At 33.3% G+C, this 17,805-nt stretch overlaps 1 protein-coding gene across 1 annotated transcript; it reads left to right on the forward strand.

Moving 5' to 3' along the window:
* The first annotated feature begins 15,806 nt into the window (after positions 1-15,806).
* On the forward strand, positions 15,807-17,704 carry LOC114284148 (putative magnesium transporter NIPA8). Its single transcript, XM_082919116.1, has 4 exons — positions 15,807-15,932; positions 16,395-16,494; positions 16,611-16,730; positions 17,431-17,704. The coding sequence occupies exons 1-4, from the start codon at positions 15,859-15,861 to the stop codon at positions 17,557-17,559; spliced, it is 423 nt and encodes a 140-aa protein (XP_082775242.1). The 5' UTR covers positions 15,807-15,858; the 3' UTR covers positions 17,560-17,704.
* Positions 17,705-17,805: the final 101 nt, after the last annotated feature.

A 17,805-nucleotide genomic window follows, 5' to 3' on the forward strand; every position in this document is an offset into this window, starting at 1 on the left:
TGTCGGTCATTGCTTTTTCTTGATGGAACATTTTTGAAAGGACGATACAAAGGAGTTATGCTTGCTGCAACGGGGAAAGATGGGAATGAAGGTAATTGTAAATATATCTATTTTTATCTAAGTATGTGAATTTTCTATACATGTAGGAATTGAGTGAATGTGAATTTTCTCTGGTTTTGGCCACTGTGTGGATTTTCTATTGTTGTGGCCACTGTGAGAATTTTCAATGGATTTTTGTCAGTGTATGAATTTTCTCTGGATGTTGTCATTGTGTGAATTGTATCTGTAGGTGGTCACTAAGTGAATTTTCTCTGTATATTATGATTGTGTGAATTTTCTCTGTAGCTGGTCACTAAGTCAATTTTCTCTGGATGTTGCCAATGTGTGAATTTTCTCTGGATGTTGGCAGTGTCAAACTTCTCTTGTTGTTTTATTGTTCTATTTTTCTCTGTTGTTTTGTAGGTGGTCACTAAGTGAATTTTCTCTGTATATTATGATTGTGTGAATTTTCTCTGTAGCTGGTCACTTATTCAATTTTCTCTGGATGTTGCCAATGTGTGAATTTTCTCTGGATGTTTATTGTTCTATTTTTCTCTGCATGTGTGTACCTAATATGCTTGTTCCTATTTGTTTTGTAGGTTTTTTTCCTGTAGCTTTTGCTGTTGTTGATGCTGAGAATAAAGACAATTGGTGTTGGTTTCTTGAACATTTATATGGAGTATTAGGATCAGAAAGGGTGATAAGTTTCATATCAGATCGACATTGTGAAATTGTGGAGGGAATTGCTAGGTTTTTCCCTAACTGCTTTCATGGATTTTGTCTGGAACATCTAAAGAGAAATTTGAGGGATAAGTTGTCATGTGGAAACACAAATTTGGTTAGGGAGACGATTGTGTCCAAGTTTTCAGAATGTGCATATGCTCCAACAAAGGCATCATTTCATTTCAAGTTAAATGAGTTAAAAAGTGAGGGAGGAGACATTGTGAGTGTTTTCTTGAGAAGTTTACCATATGAAAATTGGAGTGATGCATATTTTGCAGGGAAATGTTATGGTGAGATGTATTCAAATGTTGCTGAGTCATTCAATTCATGGATACGAGAAGCTCGGCACTTGCCAATAACAAATTTGGTGGACATGATACGGTTGCAAATCATGAATATGAGGTCTGATAGGAGGCTGCTCTCTAGTAAATGGAATAAAATTTTGTGTCCTCGTATGGATAGTGTGTTGGAGAAGTCTTTTTTGGACGAGAGGACATGGAATGTGAGTTTATCATCTGATAATGTCTTTGAAGTGCATTGTTTTCCTTCGGTTATGGTTGATCTTGGGTTGAGAACTTGTTCATGTCGAAAATGGGAAATAAATGGGTATCCATGTCAACATGCTGTTGCTGCAATTTTTAGGAGTGGAAAGAATTTGAATTCATTTGTTGAACCATTTTTTCATGCTGATATGTATCGTCAAGCATACTCCTTTTCGATTGGCCCAGTTCCAACTGTTGAAAAACCTGTGTGTAGCATTGAAGATGCTATGATTTTACCTCCATTGAGCAAGAGACCTGCTGGGAGGCCGAAGAAGAACAGAATTGCTTCTACTGGAGAGTTTAAAAGGGTGATTAAGTGTAGTCGTTGTGAGAGTATTGGTCACCATAATAAGAGGACATGCAAGGAACCTTTGTTAAATAGTTGAGGATTATACATTTTATTGATGGAATAATACATTTGATGATTACTTTGTGTATTTTGTTTTGTGAAATTTATTTTTTGGACAGTGTATATAATAATATCAATCAAATTCATCCAGAGAAATTTTTCAATATGAGTTAAAGTGTGTTTGTTGATATATACTATAGGCAGTGGGTTTGTAGTACCTGTAAAATTCATCCAGAGAAATTTTCCTATGGCAGAGAAAATTCTGTGTGTTGTGTTTTGAAGCTTCATATTCATCCACATAAATTTGACAATGGCAGACTAAAGTACTGTGTGGATTGTGTTTTTTCAATTTGATAATTGTTTTGTACTAACACAGTGCATTAGAGATTGAATGATCATATAGGCACCTTCTTTGGTGAGATAGGAGTTAAATTTATCTGTAAATTTCTGGTAGCTTCATATCAGTCATTTCAAGAAATGTGCACAGCAGACAGAGCATTCAAAAAATTTCTCTGAGTTGAGAATTTCTCTGGACCAGAATAGAATTTCTCTGGACTCACTTGAACTCAGAAATTTGTGTCAAAGCCAGAGAAATTTTCATCCAGAGAAATTTTTCACCAACAGAGAAAACTATATGGGCATTGTGGTCTGAAATTTGAAATTCATGCAATGAAATTTTCCAGTGGCAGATAAAATTATTGTGTGCATTGTGTTTTGTTGAGTTTGATGATTGTTTTGTACCAACACAAAGTTTTACAGATTACATGATCATATAGGCATCCCCTTGGGACGATACAAGTTAAATTTCTCTGTGAATTTCTGGTAGTTTATACCAGAGAAATTTCTGCAGACAATTTTCTCTGGTAGACAATTGTTGAAATTTACATTAGTCGAAATAAAAAAAAAATGAAATTTAGATTAGTCAAGAAAGGATATATACATATACGTCAAGGATCATCATTCCTTCAATGTATGAACAAGAAAGGATATATACATATATGTGAGACAATTTTCTCTGTGTGGATATGTACATTGTCTTCCTTTCACTAGTTTCACTATTACATTTGTGGTTCTTCTGGGGGTATTTCAATTGGTTCAGTCCATGACCTGCCAACTTCGGTCACAAATCTCTCTATGAGTTCTGCCCTCATCAACCTTATCTCTTGTGTGGATAATTTGGATTTGATAGGTTCATGCTTGCTATATTGTTTCATTATATAGCAGACGAAGAGGCCACAATCCAGACTGCATACAAATTATAGGTATGGTTAGTTTTAAGAAACATGCAACAGAAATTATCTTATTTATAGATGTATGAAACTTACGAATCGCTTTCTTGTTGTGGAGCATTGTTGATATACTCAAAGTCATAACTTGTGTTTTGTGAGTTAATTAATTTGAAAGAGGGTTGTGATTGAGCGTCTTTTTCAAGACAAGCTTTCAGAAAATTCTCCACGTAATCTTGCTGCAAAAAAATAATTTTTATATAAGAGAGAAATTTACGGACAAGTCAATGGGATTCTATGAAAATTATCATCACATAAAGATGATGATGGATCAGAGAAATTTGCACTCGTTACCAATTGTTTTGCATCTTTGACATATTTGTCTTCTGCATCATCCCTCCTTGGCCTCAATGAGTTGTAGAACCTCCATAAATTGTCTTGTTTGTCCAGGACAAGCAAGGTCCAGTGATTTCCATGTGTGGACTTCTCATTACCTCCAGTATTTATTGGGAAATGGAGGAACCTATAGTTCCTCCATGCTGTTTCAATATGCTTGTCAAATAAGGACACTCGAAAACTTTGATTTTCTGTCATGTTGATGAAATTCTGTGCTCAGAGAAAATCAAAAAATGGTTTTGTTAGTGACACAACTGACTTCAAGAAGTATATTAAGAAGAGAAAGTAGAAAGTAAATTCCAGAGAAAATCAAATAAAATAGTAGTAACATACTAAGCACATGGATGTGAAAAAAAATGAGGTTGGTTGTTGTTTCTCTCTGATTTGGTCAGCCAAAAGGATCTCTCCATAGCCATCAATGACCTGAAAAATATGATTTATAATTGTAATATTGTTTTATAAAGGCTGATGGAACATTGCAGAGAAATGTTGATGAAAGGGAAAGACTTACATTGTTGGCAATTTCTTTTTGCTTTATGAGGTTTCCAATGTCTTCAAAGGTAATGATATTCAACTCACTTGTCCAAATTAAAGCTCTACAAGATGACAAAGAAGGGATTGAATTGTTGTTAATGCAACATAAGTTTGTAATTTGTTGTTTGTTATGTTCTATTTTGTTTGTTGTACTTACTCAAGCCCAGACACATTTGATATGTGCTGCAAGATGTCTTTTATATGATCTTTTATCAATCTTGAAATGGGAAGAGTTTGTGGAAAGACCCAAGATTTTGTGATGTTTATAGGTTGAGGCAAGACGTATGCATCAGCATCAAGCACTTCTTTGTCCTTTGTGCTTTGCTCAACTTGTTTTGCAGCTTGTTTTGAAGCTCTAGTCACTTTCGCAACTTTCGGATATTGGAATTCTGGATCATGCTGCTTTTCCTTCCTTTCTTTTGCCTTTAAATTTTTTATCATTGAGGTTGGATCTTTTTTGACTGTAGGCAGTGAAAATATTAGGAAAAGTGAAATTTCTCTGAAGCAACAGATGATATTTCAATATGTAAATTTATTTAATTCAATATTTTGTAGTTACCATAGAGTTTCTTCTTTTGTTTCGGTTGTTGTTTGTGTGGGATTTGCTCTTGTTGGGTTGTTGGTTGTTGTTCCAGTTGCATTCCAACTATATACAGTGAAAATCAAACAAGCCCCAAAAATGGAATAAGAAAATATACAGAGAAATGAAATGAGCAGTAGAAATATAACTAATGTGTTGAGAGAGATATAACTTCCAGAGAAAATTACCAATGACAGAGAAAATTATAATAAATAGAAATTTCTCTGAGTTATGATGGCACAAGGACATAACTTTTTGTGGCTCAAGATTTTCACTGACCTTGTGGTTGAAGTTGTGTTGGTGTTCGGTATGGTTGTGTTGCTAGTTGGACGGATAGTTCTTGAACTTGTTCATGCAATTTGGCATTTTCAGTTTCAAGCTCCGAATTTGAACACCTCAACTGTTGAATTGTTTTTGCATCGTCTGCTTTTTCAACCTCCAACATCCTTAGTTTCATTCGGATTGTGCTTTCTTTTTCTTGAAGTTCTGAGTTATGTGATGTCAGGATTCTTATTGAAATATCCTTTTCAGCAAGTAATTCCATCCAATTTCTGTCTTCTTCTTTTTTAGATTGAGATAGTGCCTTCAGTCTTTGACGTAGATCAGCAATTTGGGCATCCTTTGATTCCTCAAATTCTTCAGGCTGATGCATTGTTGAGCCACAAATGCCATCATGTTGTTGGTCCATCTGCTCATTATTTTCTTCTTCATCACTTTCATCCTTGTTCTCTTCTTCTTGTTCATCTTCATCTTCATCTTCTTGTTCACTTTCTTTCTGTTCATTTTCTTCTTCATCACTTTCTTCATCATGTTGTTGGTCCATCTGCTCATTATTTTCTTCTTCATCACTTTCTTCATCATTTTCTTTCTGTTCATTTTGTTCTTTGTGTTCTGGTTCTATTTCTTCACTTTCTTTGGTGGTTTCTTCTTCTGTGCTGCTTGCTTGATGTTCTTGTCCATTGCTGGTTTCTTTGGTGGTTTCTTCTTCTTTTTGTTCATTCCCTCCATCTTCAGATGGATCTTGTAATTTCTCCTTGAATATGACAATTGCCTTTTTTAATTCTTTCTTCGTCTTTTTGCCAAGACAAAACTCCTCAGATGGGTTTTTGACTAGCTGCTTGTTATCAATCTGTAACAGGAGACTCTTTTATTAGAGAAATGTTACAAAATTCACTCAGAGAAAAAATTCAAATAAGGAAAATAAAATTCATCTAAATGATACTAATTGGAAACAAACTTCAGAGAAAATTGTATTGGGCCAGAGAAAATTAGAGGCATGGAGTTAATTGTATGGGGCAGAGAAAATTATGAAACAGTGAAATAAACAGTGTTTATAAGTTAATGTTTTACTATATTTGTGTCAGAGAAATTTGAATTCCAGTGAAAATTCATTAGAAGGGTAGAAATAAACAGTGTTAATCAAAGATGCAAGGCACACAAGTTATGGGCAGAGAAAATTACACACAAGGAGATAAAATTTGATGGGCCAGAGAAAATTATGTGACAAAGAACATAATTCAGATATTAGAGAAAATGAATCAGGGCATATAAGTTAATGTGTTACAATTGTGGTCAGAGAAATTTGGATGGGAGAGAAAATTGATTACAATGGCAGAAATAGACCAGTGGTTAACAAAGAAGAAAACAGAAATTGATATTTCAGAGAAAATTAATCTTAATCAATCAATGCATAAGGAGGGAAACAAAGTAGTAGTCAGAGAAATTTTTGAAATTTCACTGAGATTTCGGTAGCAATAGGAATCTAACCTGTCGAGGTGCAAGAGAGTGGACTGGTGTCTTCTGCAGCTGTTTCGTCAAGGTTTGAAGGTTCCACTTGGCACATCTTGGGAAGTCTGTTGTGTTACTGTCTTCTGAGTCAATGATAGTTGCATGTTCACATAGCCAATACTGTGATGAAAATGAAAGTAAATAAAATTTTGTAAACGCACAAATTTGTAAGTATGATAACTGCAAATTTGAATGGATATTATACTTACCAGCAATGCAATGACACACCCCGTAACTTTTTCTGGAGTTCTATGCAATGCCATGATAGAATCAATCAATGTTGATGTGATTGCTTCCGGCCAATCATACTGTTTCATTGATTCAAGAGGTTCCACATACTTTATAAAAACCCAACCTATTGAATTCCCACTTGTTGCAAAAAAATAGGGTGAGACACAAGTACAATGTAACAATGATTGCTACATCTTTGAAGTCAGTTGGTTGCTTGCCTTTCATTGCTTTGACCAAGGCATTTTTAAGAACAGGACCAGTGAGCCTTGTGTCCTTTTGGAATCTTCTCCTGAGGAATGCAGATTTTGGCTTTTTAGAGTATCTTAATGACATGGCTCCTTTACCTCCTTCCAAACCAAAAATCAAGGTCATGTCATTTGTTGTAAAGGTCAGGTTCTTCTTCCCAACTGTGAATGCTTTTGTTTTTTCATTGTAACATTGGATTATGGCAACTACATCATCATCGGATTTCCTAGATTTCTTTGGATCCATCCTTCCAGTGGTTAGAGCTTGAATCAAATACCAGAATGGGGTCTTTTGAAGCTCTAGAAGATGTTTTGAACTGAATTTAAGTGTTTGAAAGAAGGAGACGACAGATGAGAGGTTGGATCGGTATTGAATGCTGTAGTGAGCTCTCTTTCTGTGGAGTTTAACAGGTTTTTTCCCCCTTGAGCTTGAGTCTTTTGAAGTTGGGGTACTCATCTGGATGCTAGTTGCTTCATCAGCTTGGACTTGTGTGTTTTGGGAAGGAGTTTGTGGTGTTTTAGTGCTGGTTTTTGATCTTAGATGATAAGAGGACTGAGAGAGTTGTTCTTGCTTCCTTGGTGTTTCTAGTGTTTTGCTGCTGGTTTTTGATCCTAGTGCATAAGAAGACTGAGACAGTTTTTGTTTTTTGCTTGGTGTTTCCGGTGTTTCGCTGCCTTTACGTTTTGCCATTTCTAGACAATGATTAAAGCATAGAGATGTCAACATTAAATCCCAGAGAAAAATGGAAATGTCAGAGAAAATTACAGATAAGGGAGAAAATTGGAGATGCCAGAGAAAATTACAGATAAGAGAAAATTACAGAAAATTTGACATGTCAGAGAAAATCAACTCAGCATCATAAACATGGGAGAGAAATTTTCAATAATTGTTTAAATTACAGATAGAAGTAAACATACCAGAGAAAATGAATGATAGAAAAAAGTAAAACATGGCAAGTGAAAGAAAATTTGCATTCCACAATTAGCAAAGATAAAATAAACAAAGTAATGTAAACATGGCACTGAGAAGTATACCATATTGAAATCAAGAATTGAACAAAATAAACATACCAGAGAAAAATGCACATTCTGAAAAAAATTACACATTCTTGAGGAAATTTCCATTCCAGAGAAAATTTCAATTCATAATATTAAAATGCAAGAAAAATTTACATACACAAGCAGAGAAAATTAACCATGATAGAGACACTCAATGGAGGAAAGTGGTGCGATGTGGTCAGAGAAAATTATAAATACCAGAGAAACTTAGACAGGGGCAAGAGTGTAATTGACATTGCAGAGAAGGATACATATTCCAGAGAAATTTACAAAGCAGAGAAATTCAGAGACAAAATGACAAAACATATTCAAGAATAAGATTAAAATTCAGAGAAATAACTTTTTCTCAAAGTACATATGGCAGAGAAAATTCCAAGAAGAAACATTCATTCCAGTCCACAATATTAAAATTCCAGAGAAAATTTAAAATGACAAAGACACAAGGGAGGAAAGTGGTGCGATGTGGTCAGAGAAAATTGTAAATACCAGAGAAACTTAAGACAGAGGCAAGAGTGTAATTGACATTGCAGAGAAGGATACATATTCCAGAGAAATTTACAAAGCAGAGAAATTCAGATACAAAATGACAGAAACATATTCAAGAATAAGATCAAAATTCAGAGAAATAACTTTTTCTCATAGTACATATGGCAGAGAAAATTCCAAGAAGAAACATTCATTCCAGAGAAAATTATAAATACCAGAGAAACTTAAGACAGAGGCAAGAGTGTAATTGACATTGCAGAGAAGGATACATATTCCAGAGAAATTTACAAAGCAGAGAAATTCAGATACAAAATGACAGTAACATATTCAAGAATAAGATCAAAATTCAGAGAAATAACTTTTTCTCAAAGTACATATGGCAGAGAAAATTCCAAGAAGAAACATTCATTCCAGTCCACAATATTAAAATTCCAGAGAAAATTTAAAATGACAAAGACACAAGAGAGGAAAGTGATGTGATGTGGTCAGAGAAAATTATAAATACCAGAGAAACTTAAGACAGAGGCAAGAAAGCAATAGACATTCTAGATTAAGATAGACATTGCAATTAAAAATACATATTACAGAGAAATTTACGGAGCAGGAAAATTTATAGACAGAATTACAGAAACATGTTCAAGAATAAGATAAAAACACAAAAAATTGTTGTGAAAATAAACTTGCCAGAGAAAATTGAAAGAAGAAAATTACATTAATCAAAAATCAGAGAAATTCAAATGCCAGAGAAATTTACAGATAAAGTCAAACAAACATGTTGAAGAATAAGTTCAAAATACACAGAAATAAATTTTTTCAAATGCAGGTAGCTTTTTATTACGAAATTGAAACCCTAATTTATGAAAGGTTATTATAAAATGCTATTAACTGTGTTTCCAGAGAAAATCTAGTTGTATTGTAGAAAAACTTACCAGAGTTAGGATGAAACTTGAATGATGAGCTGATATGGTCCGCGATGAAGATGCGACGTGACGAAGATGGACTGAGATGATGATGAGCCGTGAAAACGAAGCTTTAACGTAGGTCAGAGAAATTTGTGAGGAAGGAATGGGAATGATTTTTGGAGAGGATAACGAAGCTATAATGTCGATGGTGCAGATGATGTTGAAACCCTAATTCTGCTGGTCTCCTGTTCGTGAAGATGCTGGATGTTTGGAATGTAACTGAGACGTCGGAATGAGTTTGGTTCTGTGTTGATTTTGGCGAGGGTATTTTGGTCCACAAAATAATTAAAAACGCGCGCCAAGTTGTTTCAGGGACGTGAGGCATCACTATCTTTTTGTGTGTCCTTTAGCCTCTAAATTGTTATTATTAGGGATCTTAAAAAAAAATCCCCTTTTTTTTTCTTCTTTTCATCAGTTAGTGAAATAATTATCTGAAATATTATTATACAAAATTGATAATGTTCTTAACTTTAAAAATTAAAAAGAAAAAAAAATTGATAATTAATTTTACTAAATAAGACTTATTGATTCAAAAAATTTTAAATAAAATCTGAGCTATTATAAAATTTGTAAATAAAGTTTTTTAGTAATTAACTAAAAAAAAAAACTCATGCCATTTAAGTGATATATATATAATAATATTATATTATATTTTTATTTATTTAAATTATACAATCATCGCAAGTTCAGTTTAAAACGTAAAATGTGTTGCAATTGGTTTCCAATTATTTGATTAGTTGTTCGTTACGTCTTTGCATAAAGTTGGATTGATGAAACTTAATTGTCCAGCCGTCAATGCAGTTGGTTTGATTAATTATTGACTATAAAGATAGTATCACGTGAAAGAGAACAAAAATATATGGGTAAATTACACTTGCATCTTCTGAGATTTTAGTTTAATATATATCATTTTTTGACGTTTGAAAAATTACACTAACTTATTGTTATTGTAATTATTTAGATGGAATGAAGATATTAAACTCATACACTCTCTTTTTTCATGCTTTACTTTACTTTCTCTGGCTTCGTTTGGGAAGTTGCTATTTTAGTAGGCTATTTTAGTTTTTAGTTATTTTAGTAGGTTAAAATTTTTGTATTTGGGAAGATGATTGGATTTTTTTGTGATTGGATGTGATGTTTGTGAGAGAAAAAAATGATTATGGGTTTGATGTGATATTTTGTCTTATTAGCTATTTTAGCATATTTTGTCTTTTTGTGAATTTTAACATAAACTAGGCTATTTTTTTTCTTGCCAAACACCCCCTCTGTTTTTTTTTTCCTTTTCCTTTGTTTTACTTTTTTTTTTCAATGTAATTTTCTTTATTTTTCTACTAAGAGTTGTTGCTTTTTATATAAGTAGGGAGTTGTGAAATGAGACTATTAACCACAGGAGTGAAAATGTAATTTCCAGAATATCAAGGGATGAAATGTAATTGGACTAAACCTCGGGGGTTAGTGTTATTTACCCAAAATATATATATATATAGAAAAATGTTTGATGGCTTGAATTTATATGTTCCTAATGACTCAAATGTGTCAAAACAACGTAATTTTACACTCAAAACAACATCGTTTTGAGATATTTAAGTCATTCGAGCCATGAAAATTTGGGTGTCTAGCATTGTTGATATATATATTATGGAACTCTCTCTCTCTCTTTGTTTTCTATGTCTCGTTTAGCAAGTGACTTTTTTAATCAAAAAGTTAAAAAGTCATTAAAAAAATCAAAAAATAAACAATTTATATCAAGAAGTCAAAAATTTTATTTTCTCTATACTTTTTACACATCTTTTTTTAAAAAATTAAAAAATCATTCTAAATATATTGATTTTTTTACATTAGATTTTAACTAAAAAATTAAAAAATTACTTAAAAAAATTTGTTCCAAACGAGACCTTATGTAATGTTTTTTATAGGATGAGCATTTAATAGTAAAGGTTAGGACAACCACAAATTCAAGCTGAATGATTTTATAAATTTTATCTCTTCAGGCTAAGTTTGGCATCTTTAAAATAATCTATCTTTTTATCTTTTTTTCATCACATCACCTATCTACTTTTCTGCACATCTTTTCGTAAAAAGATAAAAAATACATTTATTTAGCTCAATCCAGACAACCCAATGTACCTGAATTTTGCACCACTGTGCTAAAAAGTGAAGCACATGCCATATATCTCTTTACCCATAAAACCATAAACTCACATATTCTATGCTATAGATCTTTACCCATAAAATCATAAGTAACAATGTTGGAGGGTCACAATTTTTATGGTTACAATGACTTAAAATTGTTAAAACGATGTCATTTTGGGTGCAAAATATGCCAAAACGACATCGTTTTAATAATTTTAATCTATTGTGACAACAAAAATTGTGACCCTCAAACATTTTCCAGCCATAAACTCACATATTCTATATAAATGTATGTTTGAAAAAAAAAATTACTATTATTAATGTGGGGCCCAAAAGAAAGGTAATATTTTAATACGATTTGGACTGTCAGCCGTCATCTTGGCCAATTGGACTGTCTTGTTGAGGTGAGCCCACGATTTAGGTCAAGTTTGACTAACTTAAAAAAGTATATTTATTTTATTTTTTTATTTTTTTTGGGTTATATTAATCAACATTTTTTCTTTATTTTTTTTATACATAATATAAAAAAATTCAAAAAGTACACTTATTTAGTGTTTCCAAACTTGGCCTTAGTTATCAAAACACACATAAAATAATAATAATAATAATAATAAATAAATAAATTGATCAAATAATAATAATCACATAATCAAATTACATTTATTATAAAAAAATAATTTTTTTTGATAAGTATAATTTTCATAATACATCATTCATTATTTTAAAGACAAATACTTTTTAATTATTTTGTTAGGATTTTCTGATTACTATTATTTTTGTATGTTGATCTTCTCAAAAGACTCCATAAATAAAATGTCCAAATAATTGGAGTGGGTTACATGTTGAGTTCATTAAGGCCTAACAAGAAAAGCAATTGCTCGCACAAAAAATACAAAAATATAATTTCTAAAATAGGAAGTTGTGTGAGGCTCAAAAAAAAAAAAAAAAAAAAAAGCCTCCTAGTTCTTATTTTGCCTCAATAAGAAGACTTAAAATTTCCATAATTTTTAATGTTAAGAAGAAAGGTACACTACAAGAAAATTGGGTATATGAGATGGAACTATTTGCGACGGCACACTTGCCGTCTCAAAAAGTCACTTTTTATGACGGCAGAAAATGCCGTCTAAAAAAAGAAGAGTATTTGCGACGGCACCATTTGCCGTCTCAAAAAAGCAGAGCATTTGCGACGGTACTATTTGCCGTCTCAAAAAATGGAAGTATTTGCGATGGTATTTTCTGCCGTTGCAAATACTCTCATTTTTTGAGACGGTAAATAGTGCCGTTGCAAATACTCTGCTTTTTTGAGACGGCAAATGGTGCCGTCGCAAATACTCTGCTTTTTTGAGACGGCATTTTCTGCCGTCACAAAAAGTGACTTTCGTGTTTTTTTTTTAGTGAATATTTTTAAAATTTTAAATATTTTTTTAGATGTACCTTACTTAGATGTATCTAAAAAATAAAAAATTTATGAAAAGATATTTTTAAAAATTAATAAATACATAAAAATACAAAAAAAAAATGTATTGAATTATGATATTTTTTTTTTTGTATTTTTGGTATTTAGTGAATTTTTAAAAGATTTTGGTGATTGTGGTTTTGAGATAGCTTCATATATATACAGTCACAAAATGGTTTGAATAAATTCAACGGTATTTTTCTGTCGCAAAAAAAATTAAAAAAAACAATGTCGTCTTACTCTTTTGATATAACATTTCTCTTTTCATTCATTTTTTCATCTTCCTGTCTCTCTGTCTCTATCTCTCTCTCTTCTCTTTATCTCTTTTCATTCATTTCTCTCTATCTATATCTCTCTCTCTTTCTATGTCTGCCTGTTTCTCTCTCTCTCATTTTCTCTCTGTGTCTCTCGCCTATCTCTCTTCTCTCTATCTCTCTCATCTGTTTTCTCTTTCTGTCTCTCTCGCTCATCTCTCTTATCTCTATCTCTCTCATTTCTTTTTTTTCTCTTTCTTTCTCTCTGTCTTATCTTTCTATCTCTCTCTATCTCTCTCGCTCATTTCTCTTTTCTTTCTGTCTCTCTCTTTTTCTGTGTCTCTCTCTCGCTCATCTCTTTTCGCTCTATTTCTCTTTTTTTTGTCCATCTCTCGCTCATCTCTTGTTTCTCTCTCTTTTCTATCTTTCCATCTCTCTCTATCTCTTTTTCTGTCTATCTCTCTCTCCCTGTCTCTCTCTCACTCATCACTCTTCTCTCTCTATGTGTCTACTTGTCTATTTGTCTATTTCTCCCTCACTATGTTCGCCTTGCTCACTCTCTTACTCCTATCTTCTTTATTTATCGAGCTCCTTCTCGATTTATTGATCCACTATAAGAAAATAGACTTTTAGCAACCACTTTGTCTATCTCTCTCTCTCGCTCATCACTCTATCTCTGTGTCTCTCTCTCTCTATCTCTCTTCTTTATCTGTCTCTCACAAAATTAAAATATTTTAAAAATATTTAAATATTTAAAAAATTGATTTGAATTAAGTTTTGAACAGAGTTTTGAATTATCTGTCTTCTTTATTTATTGAGCTCCCTATCGATTTATCGATCCACTACAAGAAAATGCACTTTTAGCGATCACTTTGTCTTTTTCTCGCTCATCACTTTGTCTCTCTATCTCTTTTCTCTATTCGTCTCTCACTCATCTTTCTCTCTCACTATCCATCTTCTCTACCACATTTACCACTGCTGCAAATGCTATTCAACTACCACCACTCTTCTCTTTCTCTCTTTCACTCATCACTCTTACTTCTTTGTCTGTTTGTCTATCTATCTGTTTGTCTGTGTGTCTTTCGCTCATCTTTCTTCTCTCTATCTCTCTCATTTGTCTTCTCTCTATGTCTCCCTCGCTCATCTTTCTTCTCTCTATCTCTCTCATCTCTTTTCTCTCTCTGTCTCTCTCCCTCATCTCTCTTCTCTCTATCTCTCTATTTTTCTATTCTCTCTATTGTTCATCTCTTTTCGCTCTCTTTCTATATGTCTCTCTCATCTCTTGTTTATCTCTATTTTTCTATATGTCTCTTTCTATCTATTTCTCTCTCTGTCTCTCTCTATATCTCTTTCTCTCTTTATCTCTCTCTCGCTCATCACTCTGTCTTTCTCTCTCCTCTATCTGTCTCTCACTCATTTCTCTCTCTCACCACCCATCTCCTCTACCACCTTCACCACTACTGCAAACACCATTCCACCACCACCATTACTTCTACTGTAGCCACTTCACCTCTACCACTACCATTACTACTACTATCGCCACCACTCCACTACCACCACTACCACTACTACTACCATTATCTCTCTTTCACCTCTGCCACTCCATTTACACTACCACTACCACAACTTCACCACTAATCTCTTTCGCCATCACCATCACCACCACCACCACCACCATCATCTCTTATCCACCACCTTCACTACTGCTGCCGCTCCTTTTCCTCTACCACAAAAAATTAGTTCATAATTTTTAGTAATAAAAAAAAAATAGGCCGCAGAAAAATATTTTTCATTGACTACAGAAAATTAACTTTTATTTTAGTGAAAATATTTTTCATTAAAATATATATGAAACAAATCAACCTTAATAATGGAAAGAAAATAAAAATTATTATTTATTTATTTTTATTATTAAAATATTTATTTATGATGAATTTTTTTTTTCCCCATTTTTTCCATTCCCGCGCCCCAAAATCCCCAATCTCTTTAGAACAAAAAAAAACCCTAAATCTAATCGTCTCCCTCGCATCACTCTATCAGTCGCCTCTCTCTCTCTCTCTCTCTCTCTCTCTCACCCTCTCGTTTATCTCTGCACCGATCTCGTTCATCTCTGCACCGATCACTCTCTCACTCTCTCGTTGTTCATCTCATCGATTCGCACAGATCATCGCGCCGCCGATCTACTCACAGGTAAACTCTCTCTCTCAATCTCTGTCTGTCTCTCTCTCGGCCCGATGGTTGTTTTATATATATATATCAGATATATCTCTGATCTAATCTGTCTCCCTCACTCTCTCATCTCATCAGATCAGTCTCATCTCTGTCCCTCCCTCTCTAGCCCCGATGGACTCACACTGTCTCACAGGTTAGCCTCTCTCTCTCTCTCTCTCTCTCTCTCTCTCTCCCTGATCTCTCATCTCTACACTGCACCGATTGAATTTGTGTGTGTAATGTCTCCCTCATTCAGTGATGTCTGTAATGTCTGTATGTTAATCTGAATCTGAAATGTTGATCTTAGTTGATCACACTGTGTAATCTGAAATCTGATCTTAGTTGTGTCTCACACTATGTAATGTTGATCTTAGTTGTGAAATCTGAAATCTGTATGTTAATTTTATTAATTCTGAAATCTAAATCTGAATCTGAAATATGAATTTGTTTTGTTTGATCTGAAAATTGATTCTGATTGTTAACCTTTTTTTTTTCTCCTTCTCATCCTTTCTTTTATACCTTCCTTTGTATAATAAATTAATCACCAATCTGCTATCTCAGTCATCTCAATCAAAACTGGAAAATGCAGGAGGGGAGAAGTACTTCTTGTAATACCTGGATATGACCTTAAGCCCTACTGGCAAATGCTACTTCCTTTTTCCTATGCCATTGTATCTGGTGCTATAGGATCATGCTCGGTGTTGTTTGCAAAATCCCTGTAAGTAAGCTGAAGTTTTAAATTTTTATATTACATTGACCTCCTTTGAAATTTAGAGAAAATACAGCAAACCTCATAATTTTGACAAAATTACATTGAGTGCCCTTGAGATTTTAATTCATATAACTCTTAACCCTCTTTTCACCAATAATTTATTAGTTATATGGATGAAAAAATGATGTTGTCATCTCTTGTACACGAAAATGTATACTTTACGTTGTTTATTTTTGTGTTTTCGTACCATCTAGATTAGTTTTGGTGCATTTAACCTTACTAAAAGGGAGGTCAATGTAATTATGTCGAGACTATGAGGCTTAATTGTATTTTTTCCAAATCTCACGGGAGGTCAGTGTAATTTTCCAATTTTTATTTTTATTTTCCATCTTGGATGGTCAAAAAAAAGAAGACAAAGAAAACTAGAATTGAAATTCTTTTTGACATTCAATACCTTGATTTTTGCAGCTCTAACCTGCTAAGATTGTCCATGTCTGGTGGCTATCAGTTGCATAGCTGGTTCACATACTCCATGCTTTTATTATTTCTTAGTACGGCTAGCTTTTGGGTAATGTTTACATGAATAAGTCAATTTTTTTTCTTCATATTTCTACAATGTACGAGTTTGTGGAGACAATGAATTTGGGAATCCCTGATTTTATTCCTAATTTGTTACAACTGCAGATGGCAAGGTTGAATGAAGGATTATCACTCTTCGATGCAATACTTATTGTTCCTATGTTTCAGATTGCTTGGACTTTCTTCTCCATTTGTACAGGATTTGTATACTTTCAGGAATATCAGGTTCTTTCTCTGTCTCTCTCTCTCTCTGTGTGCGCATATCAGTACCTTAAGACTTTATCAAATCTAAATCAACTCTTAGTCAATGTGGTGTTAGGTTGATGTTTCAAGTAAACTGTCCAGCCCCTGAAACCACCCAAATATAAAGTTTAATAAAAATAAATTTATCATATAATAGTGATTAGTGTGTGTTTATCAAGTGTATGCAAATTAAAATGTGGTCTTATAAAATCTATGTATTCATATTTCACTACTTGATAAAGAACTGGCTAACCTCATTACACATTGTTTTGATTGTGGGTTAAAAGGAACAAAAACAACTATAGTGAGCTCAGCTTTGGTTTGAGACTGAACCAGACCAGATGAAATCAAGTTGTACTTCTTGACATAATGGGTCGGTGTTCTTTCCTGGTTATGTAAAACTGGGACAGCTGATTTATTCAAATAATTGGGATCAAGCGAGAGCAATTTGCTCTGGGGCAAATTGAGGTCAAATATCTTGCTCAGTTGCTCCATGTGGACTTGACGGTTAGATATGTCCATGTGGTGGGAATCATGCATGATGTATCCTGTAGAAAAAAGTGTTGCACCTTTGATGTTTACTCAATATTAACCCGCTTTAGTTTAGTCTGTTGGCATATGTCCAGTCTTGCTTCTCTTGAATTCACACACATTGGTAGACTATTGACTGTTGCTTAAGCAGGTATTTGGTGCTCTAAGGACAACAATGTTCATATTAGGAATAATTTCTGTATTCATAGGCATTTCTTTGCTGGCACCAGACGAGGCAAAAGGTATAGTTGTGGGTCATGGATATAGTTGTGGGTCATGATTTCTGTATTCATAGGCATTTCTTTCCATTAGAGCTATTAGAACTCCAATATTAGAGCTCTAAAGCATTTATATCGTCTCCCTCTCATCTTTCCTAACAACCATAGATCATAAATTATTGCACAAAAAATACAGAAAAAAAAAAAAAAATTTTAGTGGGCACCCTGTTTTTTTTATTTTTTCGTAAATTTTTTTTCGTTACACCTGATTAACTACCATATATAGAGTTAATTGTAATCACATATTA

Source organism: Camellia sinensis, chromosome 3, assembly GCF_055761805.1.
Source record: "Camellia sinensis isolate YWXY chromosome 3, ASM5576180v1, whole genome shotgun sequence".
NCBI lineage: Eukaryota > Viridiplantae > Streptophyta > Magnoliopsida > Ericales > Theaceae > Camellia > Camellia sinensis.

What these genes read in the sequence shown, in the direction of transcription:
- LOC114284148 (XM_082919116.1), top strand. Translation starts at nt 15,859, where the DNA reads ATGCTACTTCCTTTTTCCTATGCCATTGTATCTGGTGCTATAGGATCA. An exon ending in GTGTTGTTTGCAAAATCCCT is followed by an intron (nt 15,933 to 16,394) that starts GTAAGTAAGCTG and finishes TGATTTTTGCAG; the next exon opens with CTCTAACCTGCTAAGATTGT. An exon ending in TATACTTTCAGGAATATCAG is followed by an intron (nt 16,731 to 17,430) that starts GTTCTTTCTCTG and finishes TTGCTTAAGCAG; the next exon opens with GTATTTGGTGCTCTAAGGAC.